The sequence below is a fragment of the Haemaphysalis longicornis genome, unplaced genomic scaffold (genome assembly GCF_048455015.1).
Source record: "Haemaphysalis longicornis isolate Haplotype H1 unplaced genomic scaffold, Haemaphysalis longicornis Haplotype H1 scaffold_1, whole genome shotgun sequence".
Taxonomy (NCBI): Eukaryota; Metazoa; Arthropoda; class Arachnida; order Ixodida; family Ixodidae; genus Haemaphysalis; species Haemaphysalis longicornis.
This window is the reverse complement of record NW_027526203.1, coordinates 190,974,872-190,992,792: the sequence shown is the minus strand read 5'-3', so window position 1 is coordinate 190,992,792 and position 17,921 is coordinate 190,974,872. Positions and strand designations below refer to the sequence as shown.

General features: G+C 45.5%; 1 protein-coding gene across 1 annotated transcript in view; it reads left to right on the top strand.

The window, feature by feature from the left end:
* Window positions 1-17,921, top strand: part of LOC144140310 (bone morphogenetic protein 1-like) — an 892,396-nt gene that overhangs the window by 748,119 nt on the left and 126,356 nt on the right. Inside the window, exons 9-10 of the mRNA XM_077672292.1 lie at window positions 7,363-7,508; window positions 13,474-13,669. Coding sequence (XP_077528418.1) covers window positions 7,363-7,508; window positions 13,474-13,669 — 342 coding nt within the window. The remainder of the gene's footprint in view (window positions 1-7,362; window positions 7,509-13,473; window positions 13,670-17,921) is intronic.

The window sequence follows — 17,921 nt, the reverse complement described above, 5'->3', positions numbered from 1 at the left end:
TTATTCGCTACTTTTGAGAAACCCTTTTTCAAAGGGACATTTGCCGGCTTACTAATAGATCAAGAGTGCTGTTAGGCGTCGAATTCATGCATGCGGGGATAAACTTCTCCAAGGCCGGAGCAATTCTTCAAGGTCGGCTTGAACTGATTGATTATGAGGTTTTAACGCGCGGATTCTCCACAGGCGATTAGGCGCGCCGTAGTTGAAAGCTTCGGATTAAATTTGATTATCTGGGGATGTGCAGCATGCGCCGAAATCCCGAATACACTTGAGCCTTTTCACTTTTTGCCGACATCAGAAAAGGGCCACCTTGCAGATGCCCAGTGGAGCGGAAGGACAGGGTCAACAACCAAACAGGAGCTGATTGTTTTTCAGTGGTTGAACACCCGTTCATAAGTGACAAAAGTATTCGGAAGGCCCTAAGTAGCAATTAATATCACGGCGAAAAGTAGTGAATAATGTTATGGCGTTCCTCGATGAGAACCCGAGGTGTCGTTTTGAATAATGCCGACGCGCAGAACGAACAGACAATTTATATCGGTACGCATAATTTTCAAGTAATGAAGTAGGTAGCAAAAACACCGAAATAATTTCTTTTATTAAACTTGCAAATCGCCTACTTTATGTGCAGCGGAGAGCGAACTGAAATATATGTTAAGTGGGCAAATTACAAAATGAACAAGGTGAATAAAGGTTCGCCGTTCATACAGCTGGCATTTAGTCGTCGGTAGCGCGGTACCGTGAGACTGTGCTTCGTACGCGCTTCATTCGGCGACGCCCTTCGCAAGCCGCTAGTATCATCGTCTATACATGATAAAGCATAAAAGAAACAAAGAAAAAAGAAAACATTCCGCGCAAGTGTTTATCAGGACGCGAGGAGCACTTACGCCAAAGCCCTCGCAATCGTCACGTTAGGCCCCAAATGTGCCATCGTGAAGAAAAGAATGGTACAAAGGCGTCGCTATGCGGTGCTTGAGTGACCTTTGCAGCACCTCTGCAGGAAGCGAGAAAATCGGCGTGCCTGCGAGTAAAACAGGACGCGCATGCGCGCCGCGCCGGTCTCGACAACATGCGCCGGTCCTCCAGAGCGCGCATCGGTGGCTTTTGCCACGCGCTCGCGTGGTCTGCAAAATTAAGTCCCCGACTGTACTTTCCTTCCAGCAAACAGAAATATAAAAATCGCGAGAGGAAGCTTTCGCATTATCTTTTCGCGCAACACTTAATTCCAAGGTACTGACGCGTGACGTCTTTTTTTTTTTTCACTGCTAGAAGACAATTAGCGATTCATCACGGACCAGGAATTATCTCTGGTCAAGCCGAAGCACCGCCGCTCGTTTATCCATCCTGCGCAAGTAAGTGCCAAATAGTAAAATCAGGCAAAACAAGGAAGCGAGTGTGGATAGAACCGTCGCTCTCGGAAAGCGCGAAAGCATTAAGGCTGCATTATCACCAACAAGATAATTAGGCTACATCGCGCCTGCGCGACTGGCCGTGGCGAAATAATGGTGCCTGTTTTCCCTGCTCTCACTTTGTATACGCCAGTGGGACCGTTTTAAACGTTTGCTGAGCAGCCTTTTTTTGTTGCATCTCTTAAACAGCTGCAATACTTACAGTGCTAGTTGATACTCTGCGACAACATCGACAACACGCATCACGTCCCGCGAAGTCTCTGACGCTGTCTCAGTCCGAGTCGTGCCTCCGCAATAAACGTTATCACCGCGTCCAGCTACGCTCTTCAGAATCGCTGTGGGTGTGCGCTGTGACAAAACACATCAATTTTGAACCATCTCGACCATGCAGCGAAGTGGGTTTAGCGAGTGACGATGCTCGGCACGCAACTAAGCTAAAAAATTCCAACGTCCTCTGGGACATTGCGCAAATCAAAACGTCGCCGACCAAAAACCCTTACACTTCTCAGGGTGGGTCATAAATGTGAAAAGCGCCCTGCTGACATTCCACAACCCGGCACTCCGTATGGATTACAATTTCGCTGAAATTGCACGCTGGTCTTTGTCTTTCACTGAATTAGATTTGCTGGGTGCCCTGATTGGCCATTTGGAGGCTTTGTGGTGAAACAGGCCAATAATGTCTAGAAAAGGAGAGAACCTCACAAGAAGAGTAGTACCTGAATTCCGAATCCAATATGCTGATCTTGGAGGCCAAATTAATTAGACAGTGTTACCAGACGTCAGCACACCGAGGCTAAAATGCAGTGCTGGCAAATCGTGTGGCGTTCATAAAACGAGGGGGGGGGGGGGTAAGCGGTGCGCGTTCTCATAGAGATGTGGTTTAGTGGAAGAGAGGGAGATCAAAAAAGGCTTGAATGGGTTATCGCCGGACGGGTGAAAGACAGCGTAATGATGGTATATAACAGGACACAGAGAAAGAAGCGAGCAATTGTGGCACTGGTGCTTTTGGTAGCTATTGAAGGCGCTTGCAGCTGACAAAATGTCAGAATTAGCCAATGCAGTTCGAAGGACCTTCTGGCGTGGACAGCAGAATTGTAGTAGGGTGACAGTAGTCATGTAATGTCCTTGTAAAATTCATTAGGATGATCGTCTTAATGTCAGAAGGCTAAGGGCGTTTCACAGTGGCCTCAGCGAAAATAAATTAGGGTTGGTTCGGCCGGGTTGGTCGACACTTTAGCAATGGAAGGATGTAGTAATGGAAGGCACTGGAATAATTCTCACAAACTTCAGCGCGCCGATATCCAGGTGTTTCTCTAATTTACTTCTGTTCTGATATGGCCGGCAAAGTTCGGGTCGCTGAACGTGCAGCTGCGCGAAATTTTTCCATTTATCGGGTCGAATGATCGCCCGCCAGTTTTTATCTCTCCCTTCTATGGGGCTTAATTGTTTGAAAAGCTACGGCATCTTGTACAGCCTCGAAAATGGCATCCAGTATCACTGTTTCTCCGGACAGTCTTCGCCGAATAAAAACCAAAGCAAAAAGTAGTGTGTAGGGGGAAGCATTGATACGTTAATTGCGTCGGAAAATCTTTAGGTGTACAACTTGAAGTTAGAACCGTGTAAAAATGTCGTCGGTAAATATTCCGAACTTTTCGGTCTGAATTGAAATGACGTTTTTTCGGTAGGTCTGTTTGATGTCTTGATAAACAAAACGCTTGCAGTACGACGGTAAGGTCTCCGCGCTGAGAAGTAATCCCGTTAATACTGGACCTCACTAAAATTTCCGTTCGGGCCTTAACCTCTCCCATCCTCAAAACCGTCGGCAGAGATAGAGGTCCGACTTTCAAACGAGGACTAAGAGGGAAGGGATGCACAGAAAAGCGCCTTTCACTCGTAGTAGCCGTTTTTGCGCTGTTTTCTGTGCAGAATGAACCAACTGGCCCCACTTCAGGCGTTAATTTTTGCTTTCTGACCTAAGTCACCTACCAGGCCGCAGACTGTGACTTGGCCCCGCATTATAAGATTGGTTTGAGATTAAAGTTGACCTTATGAAGGTAGAAGCTTCAATAGGTTTCCCACTTAAGAAAACGACATGTTTTCAGGGCATTTTCGTTGTAAATAGTACAACCTTATTGAATTTCATAAATCCAGACCCGAGAGAATTGGTAGGTAGGAGTATTCGTTCGACGAAGAAGGGGGTAGCTCAGGTTCTCAATCAGGCCGTGCGTAAAAAACAGGACGCTAAAGCACATTCTTTTGTGGCGCTTCAGAGCATCACCGTCTCTTTAAATGGAATGTAATCTGATCTGGCTCGTTTCGGCCTGTCGCTCGGCCTGACAAAGCACGATGAGCTCGTTCAATGCTTGAAAGCTTCGGGATGGCTGAGCTTCCGTTTCTACGGTTTCAATTGCTACTCTTTTGCGTTGTTAAACATAGACTGTTCTGTCACAGTAGTCGATGCATGTTTTCTTAGCAAACGCAGTTAGGTTTCCCTGAATTTAATTTGTTTTCGGCAGGTACCTCGTAATTCAGTTTAGTCATTGTGAATTCTGATCAGCTTACAGGATATAGCCGTTTAGGCTCACTTTCAAAAACAAAACCACCTAACGATGCTGATCTTCAACAAAATAGTCAAACTCCCTCTTATTTATCACCTGCAGTAGTTGCCCCAAGCACGCAGAAGCTATACCATTTTTAGCGTTTTTAGCATTTAGTGCACTCTATATTTGGAGTTTGAAATCTATTCCGAGCCAGCGGGTGAATGTGAGCCTAGCTGGGATCAGAGCCAAAAATTAAACTCATTTGTTGTCTCCAAAGCATCCTTAGTGCAGTTCGCCTGTTGTGAAGCTGTGGCCTAGTTGTTTTACGACGACGGCTGTCAATAGTTTGTTGCGGGGGTGCTTCTGTCTAGCGGGTGTCTTTCGCCATCTGCGCGTTGGCGGAAGTCCGTTGCCGTGTTGGCGTAGCTGTGTATCTGTCGTTGGTATCATGACACATGCTCTGTCGGACACAGATGTGGAAACCAAAATGTTTTTGCCATCTCAGCAGTACCGGTTGGTCGAACCGAGTCACTCTGCTCTGCGACGGGAATCACAATAACTCGACTGCTGATTGTTTTTCTTTCGCGGTATTTAACATGCGTATAAGTAATGATGCATAAACGAACTATTCACAAGTCACAGCATTTAGAATACACAGTGTAAGCGTATTATAAATGCTGTAGGTTAACAAAGAAATTAATTTTATTTGCGAAAAAAATTCAGTTGATTACTGTGTGTCACTCCTTTGGCCCTTTGTATACTTTAAGGTCCTTTGGGCCCTTCAATTCTAAATAAATAAATAAATAAATAAATAAATAAATAAATAAATAAATAAATAAATAAATAAATAAATAAATAAATAAATAAATAAATAAATAAATAAATAAAGAAATAAATAAATAAATAAATAAATAAATAAATAGCCGCAATAATACCTAATGGTAAGGAGGTGGAGGCAATGATCAGCACCGTGACAGAACAGGATAACAATCCAAAAGGGTACCGTGGGTAACAATACCGTGTAAAACAATTGGATTCGTCGGCACCTTTTTAGGTGCGAAGTACCTTAGGACCGCACGACGTCCATCGGCGTCCGTGAGCATATCATTTACAATCGCAAAAAATCACACAGGCACCGGCAGGATTCCAGCCTGTGTCTGGTAGACCAGACAGAGTTAGTGTCAGTCGTCTTACCCATTGGGCTACGATCGGGAGCTACTACCCGACAGTCAAACGGCTTACTCCCTCGCATGTAACGGTGTGGAGCACCTTAGGACCTTCCATTGTCCGTACGCGTCCATCCGTGCGCACACCACCATCAAGCGAAAATCAAGCGAAATTCGAATTGAGCCGTGATTTGCAATTTCATCTAGGGAATAATTAAGGTGCAACTCACGGCTCAAATCGAATGGCGGTCGGGGTGAAAATCGGATGCGACTCGGGGCGCAACTTGGATGTCGTTTCGAGTCCCCGTGCTCCGCACCCTCGCCATGATTCACGGAGTGGAGATGCTGCCATTTTTATGAATCATCGTTTTTAGGTTGAATGAAGTGCGATTTCGTGAATACGACTGGTTACATAGGCGGCAGCTTTACTTTTGAAAGGGAAATAAATTACATTACTAATTACTTTTCTCAAACCTGTAAATCAATTAAATTGTGTTCCAAATTACTGTCCTTAAAATGCAATTGCGTCACAATTACTACTATTAAAGAGTATTAACAATATTTTTCATATAATATTCACTTCCTCTGGAAAAACGTAACTAGTTTCATTGATTGTGAGAAATCTACGTCTTTTTATTAAAGTAAAGGCAGGAACAGCGCTTCCCGTTTCGTGTAGAAATTTTGGGTCCTCAGAAAAAAAAAATTCCATCTTCTTGTGGAATCCCCGCCGGCGCAAATTCAGCAGGAATTGCATTGTACTTAACGAAGGATATTTTCAGCTTTTGGTACCAATACCAAAATAATTTACTTCTTAATCATTCAGAGTTTAGTTCATCGTGCTACGACCCATGTAGCTTTGTTCCACTAAACATTCAGAGGCAATCGTGCTCAGTCGGTAAAGCCCGCCTTGTTGCGCGTAGGTTCGCGCAAATGGATGCACGCTGAGAACGAAACTCCGATGTCTGGCTATACATGTATACTTTAAATACGTTGCACTGGGAGCTTCCCTACAAACACGTAAAAAGGCGCTTACTAGGGCGTAAACAATTTTTTATCGATAATTTCGTTGGGAAAATCTCTCCTCCTTGCTGAAGGAAAACTGAAAGGACGCCAATACGTAATTGCGGGTCTGCGAATACCTGCTCATGATAGGTTGCAGGACGACCCAAAGCAACTCACTCCCCACACTACAATTTGCCAACCAGCATCTTCAGTCGAAGTATGGATGTTATCTCGCTTCTTTTTTCCCTGCGTGACAATGTGGACAATGCATTCACCACACCCCATCGGAATGCACCTATTTGACCCTACATTATTGTCCTTGCTTTGCCCCGCCTCTGTGGAGAGCCTGAGTGGGTGGCTGCGACAAATCTACCCTTAACACCTACCGCCTCCCCCCCCCCCCCCCCCCCCCACACACACACACACACACATCCACCTTTCCACGGAGCTTTGGGAGAAAGCCTTGGCCAGCTCCGATCTCGAAGGTCAGCTGCGCTTGATCGGAAGGGCTGTCGACGCGGCCTGAGCTCAAGGCATCCTAGAATCAGGACGGATCTCTGAAGCCTGTCCTCAATTTATTTATAGTGTATTCTCTCGCTATAGCCACGGATGAATTGCTAAGCTTACTAGCGCTGGGTGTGAAAATGATGCGGGCGATCTGCCGTAGATCATTTGAAGGAGTGTTTGCCTCTCGAGAAAAGAAGCAGGTTCGGGCGCAAACAAACCACATCCCTTAACAGACTGAAATAGGAAGACTTTGCATGGGAAGGGGGATTCAGAAAAGGTATGCCTTTTTCGTGAAGCAAGCGTTGTTAACGGTGCCAAACGACTACTGACCGAGGCCTAATAGCTGTCTAGTAGGGCTTTGGAGTTAAAAAAACCTGCCCTAGCAAGCGTTGAATAGCCACATCAAACTTCATTTGCACATCCAAGTTACACGTGGCGGTATGCATGTGAATGGATGATCGCATCCACTCCCATACCGGAAGTGAGTGGGTGCTCTTAAAATTCTATGCTGACTATATGCTCAAATGACCATTTTCAAAGGTAAGACATTTGGCTTTCGCAAGCAGCCTTCGTTTGTCAAGAACAGCAGGAGGCCTTAAGGGGCGCTGATCCTGACCTGAGCTGGGACCATGCGCTAAGCGAATTTTCGAGAGAGCTAAACAAGTTGTCGAAGCGTTTACCATGCGATGACTATCATAGACCCGCCGAATCCTGACCTGCGCTTCCGCTTCATCGCAGCCGTGTGTGGGGGTGACGTGGTGATGGAGGAAGGCGTGCTGCAGAGCCCCAACTACCCGGACGACTACCGATCGAACAAGGAGTGCGTCTGGAAGATCACCGTGCCTGATAATTACCAGGTGGCTCTCAAGTTCCAGTCCTTCGAGGTGAGCCACTGCGATACGGCAGCATGGCACCTATGAGCCCTTTTGTGTGCTAACAGTGTGTCGAACCAAAAAAAATACCGGTTTGGTTACGGTTCTGGTTCAGGTGAAATCATTTCGTTCCGGTTCAGTTCCGGTTCGACAACATCACGTACCTAATTGGTTCGCGAACCGGTTCGGGAGCTTGAACCGGTTCGCGAACCCGTTCGGTGAGTTGAATTATCACTGAAATTAGAAAAAAAAAACATTTAGTAGTTCAAAACGACAGTCAAATCAAAATACAAACAAAAATTCAAAATGCTGCTGTTCCCCAAGGGGAACGGCGCAATTGCAAAGCATACTTTAAACAATTGCGAAATATTAGAAAAACAGATGAAGTGGCGACGATTTATCACCTACTTTCTCGCCTAGACTTTATGTTGTCCTACCCACTATTCATTATGCCACCGTCAAGAGATAGGACGGTGGGATATATTTTCTGCCCTTTCCTTTTTTTGTTGAAATCGCAATCGCCGCTATAGAATCGTCCATCATGCTAACCCTGAAGCCTTAAATTTAGGCCTGCGTATTGGCGCGTTCAAATACCAGCACTTAATACCCATGGCGCACATTTTTATATTTGTAACAAAACAGGAAAATCCTACAACAGGCACATAAATACTACCAATGAATTAGATTATTTGTTCACCCTGAATACTTTGTTAGCTCTCACCTTATCGAATGGGTTAGCCACACTTTTGTTGAAAGTAAACTTTAGTTAAGGCTCAGTCACTGCATTATTGCTCTGACCACTGCAATTCCTTTTGCGATAGCTGTACCGGATATGTGCATTACAATCAGTATGTCATTGTACCGCCTGACCCCCGGCCATCGTTCCGTGTGCTACATTGCGGAATATTATAACAAATTATGATGCAACAAAATGAAAGGGAAATTTGATGCGCGGAGCATGAGATGGGACTTTTTTTGGGTAGACGCTCTTTAATTCGTCCGCAGCACTACTCCCCTCCGGAACAAGTAGCAGTAGAAGTAATGTAGCGAGTTGGCAGTCAGTACAACTGCACTTTCGGAAAAAAGCATATTTGAAAGAGACAAAACTGCAGAACAAGAAGAAAAGATGATCGCTGGGCGATAGGGGCAGTGTGTCATCTTCACGTGTCATCTGCTTTATTACTGTTTCTGCTCAGTGGCTAAGGCGTTGCGCTGCTGAGCACGAGGTCGCGGGTTCGATTCCCGGCCGCGGCGGCCGCTTTTCTGATGGAGGCGAAAAGCAAAAACGCCCGTGTGTACGAGATTTCGGCGCACGTTAAAGATCCCCAGGTGGTCAAAATTATTCCGGAGCCCTCCACTACGGCGCGCCTCATCGCCTGCGTTGCGTCGGCGCGTTAAACCCTACAATCAATCATTACTGTTTCTGCTTCCAAGACAAGGTCGATGGCTACAGTTTCTTGCCAAGGGATTAAGTGCGCACCTTAACAGTTTTCCCTGACATATCTGTTGTTATTTGTATCTGCAAAAAACGGAACTTGCCGACTGTACTGTCCTCAAAAACTGACCACGGAACTCACTTCCTTCGCATTGATGACACGTTTGGTTTGAAAGGCAGGGCAAAGAAAAGTACAGAGCAATATCCACGTTTTGGCGCTTTTTTTTACTTACTCGGTTTTACTTACTTTTTGCGTAATATTTTAAAACAACGTGATTCGCCTTTTCTTTTTTGTTGTTTTCCGTGTAGACACGTTTTCTTTTAAAACTGGCGCATTTGATGCCCCGTGCTATATCTCTGCTCCGAGGCGCAGCTTATGTTGCAGTCCGGCAGACATATTTTAACCAGCTGGTGATATTAAACGTGGATCGAAATCTCGATACACGGACGATCTCGATTTCCATCTACTTCAGAAAAACGGTCACGGGGAAGGGAGATGGAGGCCCCTTGTGGTCAGCAGCAAACGGCTTAGCCACTGAGCAGCTAGCTCAAGTATTAATAAATTGCAGATGTCGTACCTTTTAAACAAATTATGAAATGCAAAAAGTTTGCACACCTCGGGTGTGGGCTTTCGCTGTTGCGCAGTGTAGCACTCCTGCAGCTCATTGCTCCAATAAAGTCGCAGCTACGGAAGGGCAAAGTCGTTTTATATCGCCTGCATGCTGCCGAGAATGACATTTCTTTTGGTCAGCTTACACTACGCTCGCGCTTCCAGCAGAAACAGACCATTGCTACATTGGTGCTCGTTCATTTCCCCTGTTGTTACATAGAGCGTGATAATGTTTAATTGTCTGAAGGGGAAATTGCGCGAGCGTGCACGAAGTTGGTGGTACGTTAAAGAAAAAAAGGCCTGAATTGCGTTGACTGTGAAATATCAACAACGAAGGGTCGAACCGTTTCGGCATGAACCGGTAACCATTATTTCTTTTTTCGGTTCAGTTCCGGTTCGGTTCAGCGTGCTGAAAAAATAACGGTTCGGGTTCGGGTTCAGTTCCGGCAAATATACCGGTTCAGTTCCTGTTTTCGCTTCGGTTCGGTTCCGGTTCGACACCCTGTGCGAAACACATTTTGCTGAACCCCGGGAGGTTTTTTTTTTGCGTTGTTATTTTTTCTGTTCCTGTCTGGAGCCGCTTTTGCTGGAGCTGATTTCAGGTGTAGCAAAAAGTGTTTCCGCGCTAACAAAGCAAGAAGGCAAGGTATAAATTCCTTATGGTAGACGAAGCGCAAAAGAAACACAAGACGACACAAAAGGCGGGACGAGGACGAGCGCTTGTCTCGTCCTGTGTCTCTTGCGCTTCGTGTACAAGAATTCATCACCGATAAGTCCAACTTCACACACTCGTATCAATTAAACGTAGGTCTCTAGGCCACGACCAGAGACTTCTGAAAGCACTGAAAGAATAACTCACGATTTCTTGCATGAATGCTTCTAGCAGCTTTTCACCTTTATATCACCGGCCCCGCTCATCAGACCGCATCAATGAACACATGTAGGCGCATGGGTGAGCAATCATCATTGTTTTTTTTTTCAATGCAATTTTTTTAATAAGTTTCGTCGGTTAGCTTTACAGACCTTCTGCCGCCGTATTAATACGACTCGGTAGGTCGAACGTTCGGTTTTCCTGACCCACAGATTTCTTACAAACTGACCCGCGACGCAAAGAAGAAAAACGTGAAGTAATTGAGTTGAAAAGAAGATTAAGCGAATTGGGTCTGGATGGGAATCGAAGCCAGGGCCAGCGGAATGCCAGAGGAGGACGCATCCCCAAAGCCACCACGGCTAAACGGCTTTAGCTGACTAAAGATGGAGGTGGGTTGGAGACATGTACCGAGGCATACGGTAGTCATTTGAGCATGCTCATTACAGAAGTAGTAATCAGGAGAGTATAATAGTACTTTCCCGCTTAACTTCCTTTTTGCTCGGCGATGCGCACGCGGGTATGTGCTGTCTTGACGCTGGGCGTGACACTGCGCTTTGAGCTTAACTTCCTCAGCCGATATCCGTAGCTTTACGTGCGATGGGTTTTAAAGACGATAGTCTTTCTTGGGCGCTAAAACGCAGAAATTTCTGTCTGTCTGTCTGTCTGTCTGTCTGTCTGTCTGTCTGTCTGTCTGTCTGTCTGTCTGTCTGTCTGTCTGTCTGTCTGTCTGTCTGTCTGTCTGTGAGTCCTGTGTCAGTGTACATACTGGTAAACTGAACAAGAACAAGTCATTACGCAAATATAAGGCAGCAAATCAATACATAAGTGATATTTGCAGTGTTCCTTTATTAAAAAAAATCGTGGATACTTGGTTTTCGCGATAGCAAAAGAAATACTGCATCAACAGCAGAAAATCGTCGCCTGCTGTTGCCAGTGATACCTCCTGGTGGCATTTAGGAAATCAAACGGCAAGACCAAAGAAAGGTTCCACCGGATGGGATCCACGTTCTGGTTTGAACGCTCGTGCAGTATGGCATCGTGGTTCTGTAAATTTTGTAGTAGGGTGCCTCAATTCCCGCGCGTTTTGCCGTATGGCAGCGCAAGCATCGAGACACTCAACTTGGAGCACTAGAACGCGGTAAATTTAAATTGACTTGAGCAAACCTCTAGCATGTTACCTAGGGAGGAACCAGGCAGGAAAGGAACAGCATGAGGTGAGCGGGAAAGAGAAGGGAGGCCTTTACATGGCCCGGGGGCCAGTCGAATATTGTCTTTGGGCGACATTTGCAACGAAAGGAGCAGATACGCGGCCATTTTTGTTCATTTATGTATTTCGGGTACCCTCATGGCCCGGAGGGCATGAGGGCATTGAAGGTAGCAGTACATGAGGAAGACCCATAGGTTACACACTTGATATATATATAGGATGATGATGACTAAACTTTCATTGAATCCCAATCCGTCTCCCTGAGTAGAGGCAGATCAGTCGGGGGTCTCCTTAGTCCATGAGTCCCTGTTGAGATATTTATGAAGAAAAATAATTAGTTATATTCAATGCTACGCTTTCACTGCCCCTTCATCACTGACGAAACACTAATGAACTGAAGTGTGATGCCGATGTATAACGCAGTGTTTGAGAGGTTTTTCTTATATATACGTTATATCAAGCCTGTGGCATGCATATGAGTGAAGTGCACTTCCCTGCTCACGTTGGACCGCACTGCGACTCCACTAGAATGCGTAGCATTGAGGTTATAACTCTTGGTACTTATCGCAGCTCCTTAATTGTAAATTTTATTTCGATTTTCGGTCGTTATATACAGGCACCTCGAATATTTTCATTTTCTTTTAAGGTTTACAACCTGACGCTGACTGATGCTCAAAATTCTTTACTGTGATCTTTCTTTCTGTCTTGCCATTCCCTTCATTTTTCAGAGATTATTTGTAAGGTATTTTCTCTGTTCCACGCTTCAGGTACTTTTGTATCTTGGCCGGTTATTTTCTTGTTTTCTTGGCTGTTTAATTGCTCTGTTTTGACATTTTTTAGAAACAAATCTGCTTTTCTTATAACTATACGTTTTTTTATTGGCCTCTGTCACTTAATATTTGTCGCTATATCCATCACTAAGCTGGTACCGGTATTTTTCTTAATTTTTAGTCATGTGTTATTGAGAAGATGGATTTTTCTGACTTCTGAACACAAGACCTTTCCCAGTTAGTGCCACTGAAAGGGCAGGGTTCATATAATCAGAATAGTTCTGTACAGACGAAGCCGTGTGCATAATTGGGACAAATTATATTTACAAAAGCAAGAATACCAGCATTCTCCTATTTAAAATGCACATCCTTTCAGAATTTTCAAAACAATAATGGCAAATGGGTTCAATAACAGCGTCGAAAAAATTCCGTTGTTAACCCGCCTTGAAAACAAATTCCGAGGATAAAGACGTTGACTCTCTCCATTGGCTTGAGCAGCGCCAATAACTACGTTCGGATGGTCTAAACAGCACAGATAAGGTAAACTCCGTCTGGTCGACGCTTCAATCAGACTAAACAAAATCAAATCAATACCAAATCACCCTACGACCAATGTACCTGCTTTATACCACGTGGCCCACCCCACTGCAACGTCACGCCGTTCGGCGGTTTGGGTCACTATGGTGGTTCCGCCATTCCACTGTGTTCTACTTCCCCAAGGTTCCTCATTCGGTTGGTCTAAGGATAAGCTCGGTGTAAGGGTAAGCTGGGCATAATTTGAAGGTCGCAGGAATCAACACGTGGGAGTCGTACACCGAAGACTCGTTTATCAAACGAGACTAACGACCACTTTTTACAGGAGCCTTTACGCGATGCAACAATTATATTCTCCGCAATCCTGAGCGACTCAGGGGGTATCTCGTCTAGCTTGTCATCTGCCGTGGGAGATGGCGCTGTTGTGGCGCCTTCTCGCTGCGTCATCTCGTTACTCGTTTGCTGGAAACTGCGCATCTAGGGGTTAGCCCATGAATAGGTACGGGGTCGGGGCACACACAAGGCTTGCTCAAGCACGCACACCCCGCAGGTGGAGAACCACGACAACTGCGTGTACGACTACCTGGAGGTTCGGGACGGCCACGATCCGAGCAGCGAGCTGCTGGGGAAGTTCTGCGGCTACCGGATGCCCGACGACCTGCGATCCTCCTCGAACCGCATGCTGGTCAAATTCGTCTCCGACGGCTCGGTGAACAAGGCCGGCTTCTCGGCCACCTTTATTAAAGGTACGTTGCACGTCGATCGTGCTGCATCCGCTGAAAGGCGCCCGGACCTTTCGGATGTGAAATGACATGAAAGGGTTTCCGGAAAGTGGGGCGAACGGTAACGCAGATCGAAATGTAGTACGTGAACCGAAGAAGGAAAAACGTATGAACCCTTTGTAGCATTCCCCTCGACGACAAAACATGCTTAATTTTTTTTGTAGTTTAATGTCAACGCGCCGAAAGAGAAATTCACGTCTGAGTGCGTTTAAATGAAATAACATCAGTTAATTTACACCCCGGGAAGTGCGGCGGAAAAAATACGAGAATTTTTTTCTTATTTTCTTCCATGTTTATTTTGCTTCCGTCAGAAATACAGTCAATGATATTACGCATAATGGGCGTGCGATTTCAAAGAACAACGCCGTGCTAGGATGAGTGAAAGCCCGCATAGCCCATGCCACAATATCTTGTCTAATTCTTCTATCTTTAAACTCTACTGTTCCTCTAGTGTTCTTGTAATCACTCTAACGTTAAAATTAGAGGAATGTGTGACCTCGATTACGCTTGGGCCGATTTCACCGAAGATTGCTATGCATCACTGGTTGCTTTCTTATAACGTGTCCTCCAAGGTACAAGGCACTTTTGGGCTGAGGTGCAATTAGTCCCGTGAGCCGCAACATTTCTTTTCTGGCGACGTACTGTGTGAACGAAATTATAAACTTTCTTTAACCGAAAGCCGAAACACACGGCAAAAAACTAGTGCTAAGCCCATTTTCGTCATAAATGGGCGTCTTCAAAGCACGCGAGCAGACAGCGTTCTCGTAGTACCGACGATGCCTATAGAGCCGACGTGTGGCTGATTGTCACAACCGCCTCAAACGAAATACATTGCAGTGTGACATAGCCATTTAAAGGAAAATATTTCGTTCATGAAATGAATTGGGCAGTCTTGCAGACAGAACCACTGGTGATGACGACAGATTAGAAGCCGAAAGTTCAAGATGAGCGATTTCGCATGGGTTAGTAGAAAAGGGCCAAATCTTTCAGGTCTAACTAAGGTGTTGTGCGGGCGTATCGGTTTTCGGACCCATACATCCCACGTGGTCATAAAAGGCACAGAAATTAACGTTGGGAGGGGGACGTGTCATCTTTAAAGTGCGTTGACATGTTTGGGGGGGGGGGGGGGGGGGGCGCTTCATCAGTAGAATACACAGCCGGGAATTCTATCAGAAGGGATCTACACTTATTGCCCGTGGCAGACAAGATTTCGATGCCTTGAAACAGAGCCGCAACAATGCGCGTGATGTTGCAAATCGCAACGGTAGTGGGTAAAATTGTCGCTGTATTGCAGATTGCCGATTACTCTTAGTAATTGCTAAAATTGCCTCAATAACTTTGAACTGGTCCCTGTTATTAACCCACTGATTACCCTTTGATTATCCGACCTATAACAACGGTTACATATTTTAGTGTCCGCACAGTTTCCTAAATAAAGTTCGAAATTTTCATTTCCCGCTTCTATAGGGTAGCTAGATATTGCACGTCAAATTTCGCGCTGCCATACTCCAATGCCGTTATAGAGCTTGAATCTCCAGCCTTCTCCTAAAATTTGAATTGTAAATTTCCAATTTTGTAATCCTATCCCGGTAATTGGATGTGAGCCCATCTGCAACAACAGTCAATCTCATCATTTTTTTCCCTACTCGGAGATGTAGCTGTTTTTGTTGTCGGGTATGTTGTTTACATTATTATAAATATGTAAAAGGGTCTCAAATGCTTGGGGCAAAGGGCTCCCCACAAGGCACTGCCTCAAGGAGTGTCTCATCTGCGTTTTCTTTCTCCGAATGGAACGTTTTCTGAATTTGCGTATTTTTGTCTGGGGTGCGGTACCTCATATCTTTCCGTACGTACACGCCTCAAAGGCGTGGATGATTCGCCGAAAATTCCTGCGGATCCGTAAAATAATCCGTAATTAAGCCTCAGTACTTACTCAGTTTGCCCTTGCTTAGTACGAGCCCTTGCTTTCTTTGTTTCGTTTCTCGGTTCATTGTTGTTTTTTTTCATGAACCCACCTTAATGAACGTAACAAAGAAGTCACCAGAAAATACAATTACGCACACTCATGCGTGCAACCACCCACATTAGTTTTTCACGCTCTCTTAACGTTCACAGTGATGCATTTGTGAAGCTACCGATGCCGATACACAGAAAAAGAACCCCATCAGCGCAACCACTTCCTACTGAAAAACTGTCTCCCTTAGTACAGACAATTTTGAGGCTATCAAGTTCGAAGCATGCCCCACGGGAATGCGATTGTTGTTCGTCTGTGTGTATTTGGTCGGTCCCATATCCACGAGTGGAAAATTGGTAGTGCTTTCAGGCCACGACACCCCGGCAAAAGTAGTTCACGAGGGGAAAAAATAGTTTTTCAGTGGATGCTGCATCTTCCCCACTTCCTCACTGCATTTCCTCTTGCTTTAGTTTTTAATCTTCGCGCCTAAAAATAATATGCAGAGGGTGGCACAGCGTTGAAGAACCCCTTACACATCTAAATGATAATTCGCAGACATCATATGATGTGTGTATTTTTTGTCGGGATTCGGCTTATTAAAATGCACTGGTGGTGGTTTCATTTTTTTATTCTTTCTATTCAGGGAGCGAGCTTCGGGGAGAGGCGAAGGAGAATGAACGCGACGTTCTTTGCCGTTATCACGGAGAACGACATTATAGCTGCCTTTCTTCTGTCTTGATTACGCTAAGAAAGCTCCCCCCAAAATGATTTTGGAGTAGAATAACGAGAGCGAGATGGCTGCGTGAAGAGATTGTGTCGTCGCAGGAATTCGAACGGCACGGGGCTTTTGTGCAGATAAAAGAAAGAGGTTGTCTACGCTTTATCAACAGTGGATCTGTTGTACAAACCGTAAGTTAGCCGTTGCAGGCCAAATAACACGAAAAGGCCGAGCGCTCGTGAGGGCGGGCATCGCGGCGACCGCCGATCGTCCCCGCCCCGCGCAGTGGCTTTAGCAAGAAAAAAACTGGCAACAACCCCGAAGAACTAGAAAATTGTGAGTGCTTGTGAGCGCGTGCCTCGCGGCAACCGCAGTGAATTCAGTGAATTGTGCAGTGAATTCAGTGAATTCAGTGAATTGTGCAGTGAATTCAGCAAAAGAAAGAAGAAAACTGCAGCGCTGTCGCCAAGCGCTACCGCGCATGTAAAAAGAAAGCCCCCAGCGCTAATTCTAAAGGTGAAAAGCCACCCTGCTTGGGAGAGGTCATCGTGACGCAGGGGACCTCTCCCAAGCTGACTGTGAGAAGTAACACTCAGGGACCGGAAACAGGCTACCTGGATCAGAGAACAAACTAAAGTAGACGATATCATAGTTCAAATAAAGAAAAAGAAGTGGACTTGGGCTGGCCATGTAATGAGAGGAACCGACATCCCGTGGACAATTAGGGATACCAAGAGATGGGTCTAGATGAAGGGGAAGACGATTAACCCGATGGAGGGATCAAATAAAGAAATTCGGGGGTAAACAGTGGACTCGAACTGCGAAGACAGGAGTAGTTGGAAATGAATGGGCAGCACTCGGTCCTACAGTGGACCTGAGCAGGCTGATGATGTTGATCTCTTAAGAAGGGGTGGAACTAAGTAAAGTCATGTTAAAGCTCGTGGAGGCCACTAGCTATACTGTTTCCTCTGCCTTCGCATCTCAGTTGCGAAAGGGGACGATTTTTTTTTTGTGAACTGACATTTCAAAGTCTGAAAAGTTTGTGTTTTATTTTGTATCAATAGCGACGCCCCCTTTCCGCTAATAACACTACCTTTTCATGGTTTTGGAAGGCCATGGCATTACACAAGCAAATGTGTACGATGGGTCTGCTTGATGAGATGGGGAATGCATGTTGTGTAGGCGCGAGCGCTCCGTGTAAGTCATATAGTTTCGGTCCTGATTAGGACCTGCATGTAAGCGCCAGCATGCAGTATAGGCGATAGTGTGTAAGACGCAGCGAAAATTGTATGGTTGCGTTTGAGACGATTCCATAAGCTCACAGTGACAGAGGGGAATTCGGCTTTAACCGAAGCTTTGCGGTAACGTGAAGGTGGAGGGTGTTTACAGCAAGCGTGCTAATTTTGAGCGTGTTTAAGGGTGTGAGAGAAAGGGATGTTTCTTTATCCTTGGAGCAAAAACAAAAATAAATTTCAGCGTCTCTCGGAAAGAGGACCTCGGTACAGTATTCCAGTACACACAGGGATGAATAAGCCGTAGAGGTG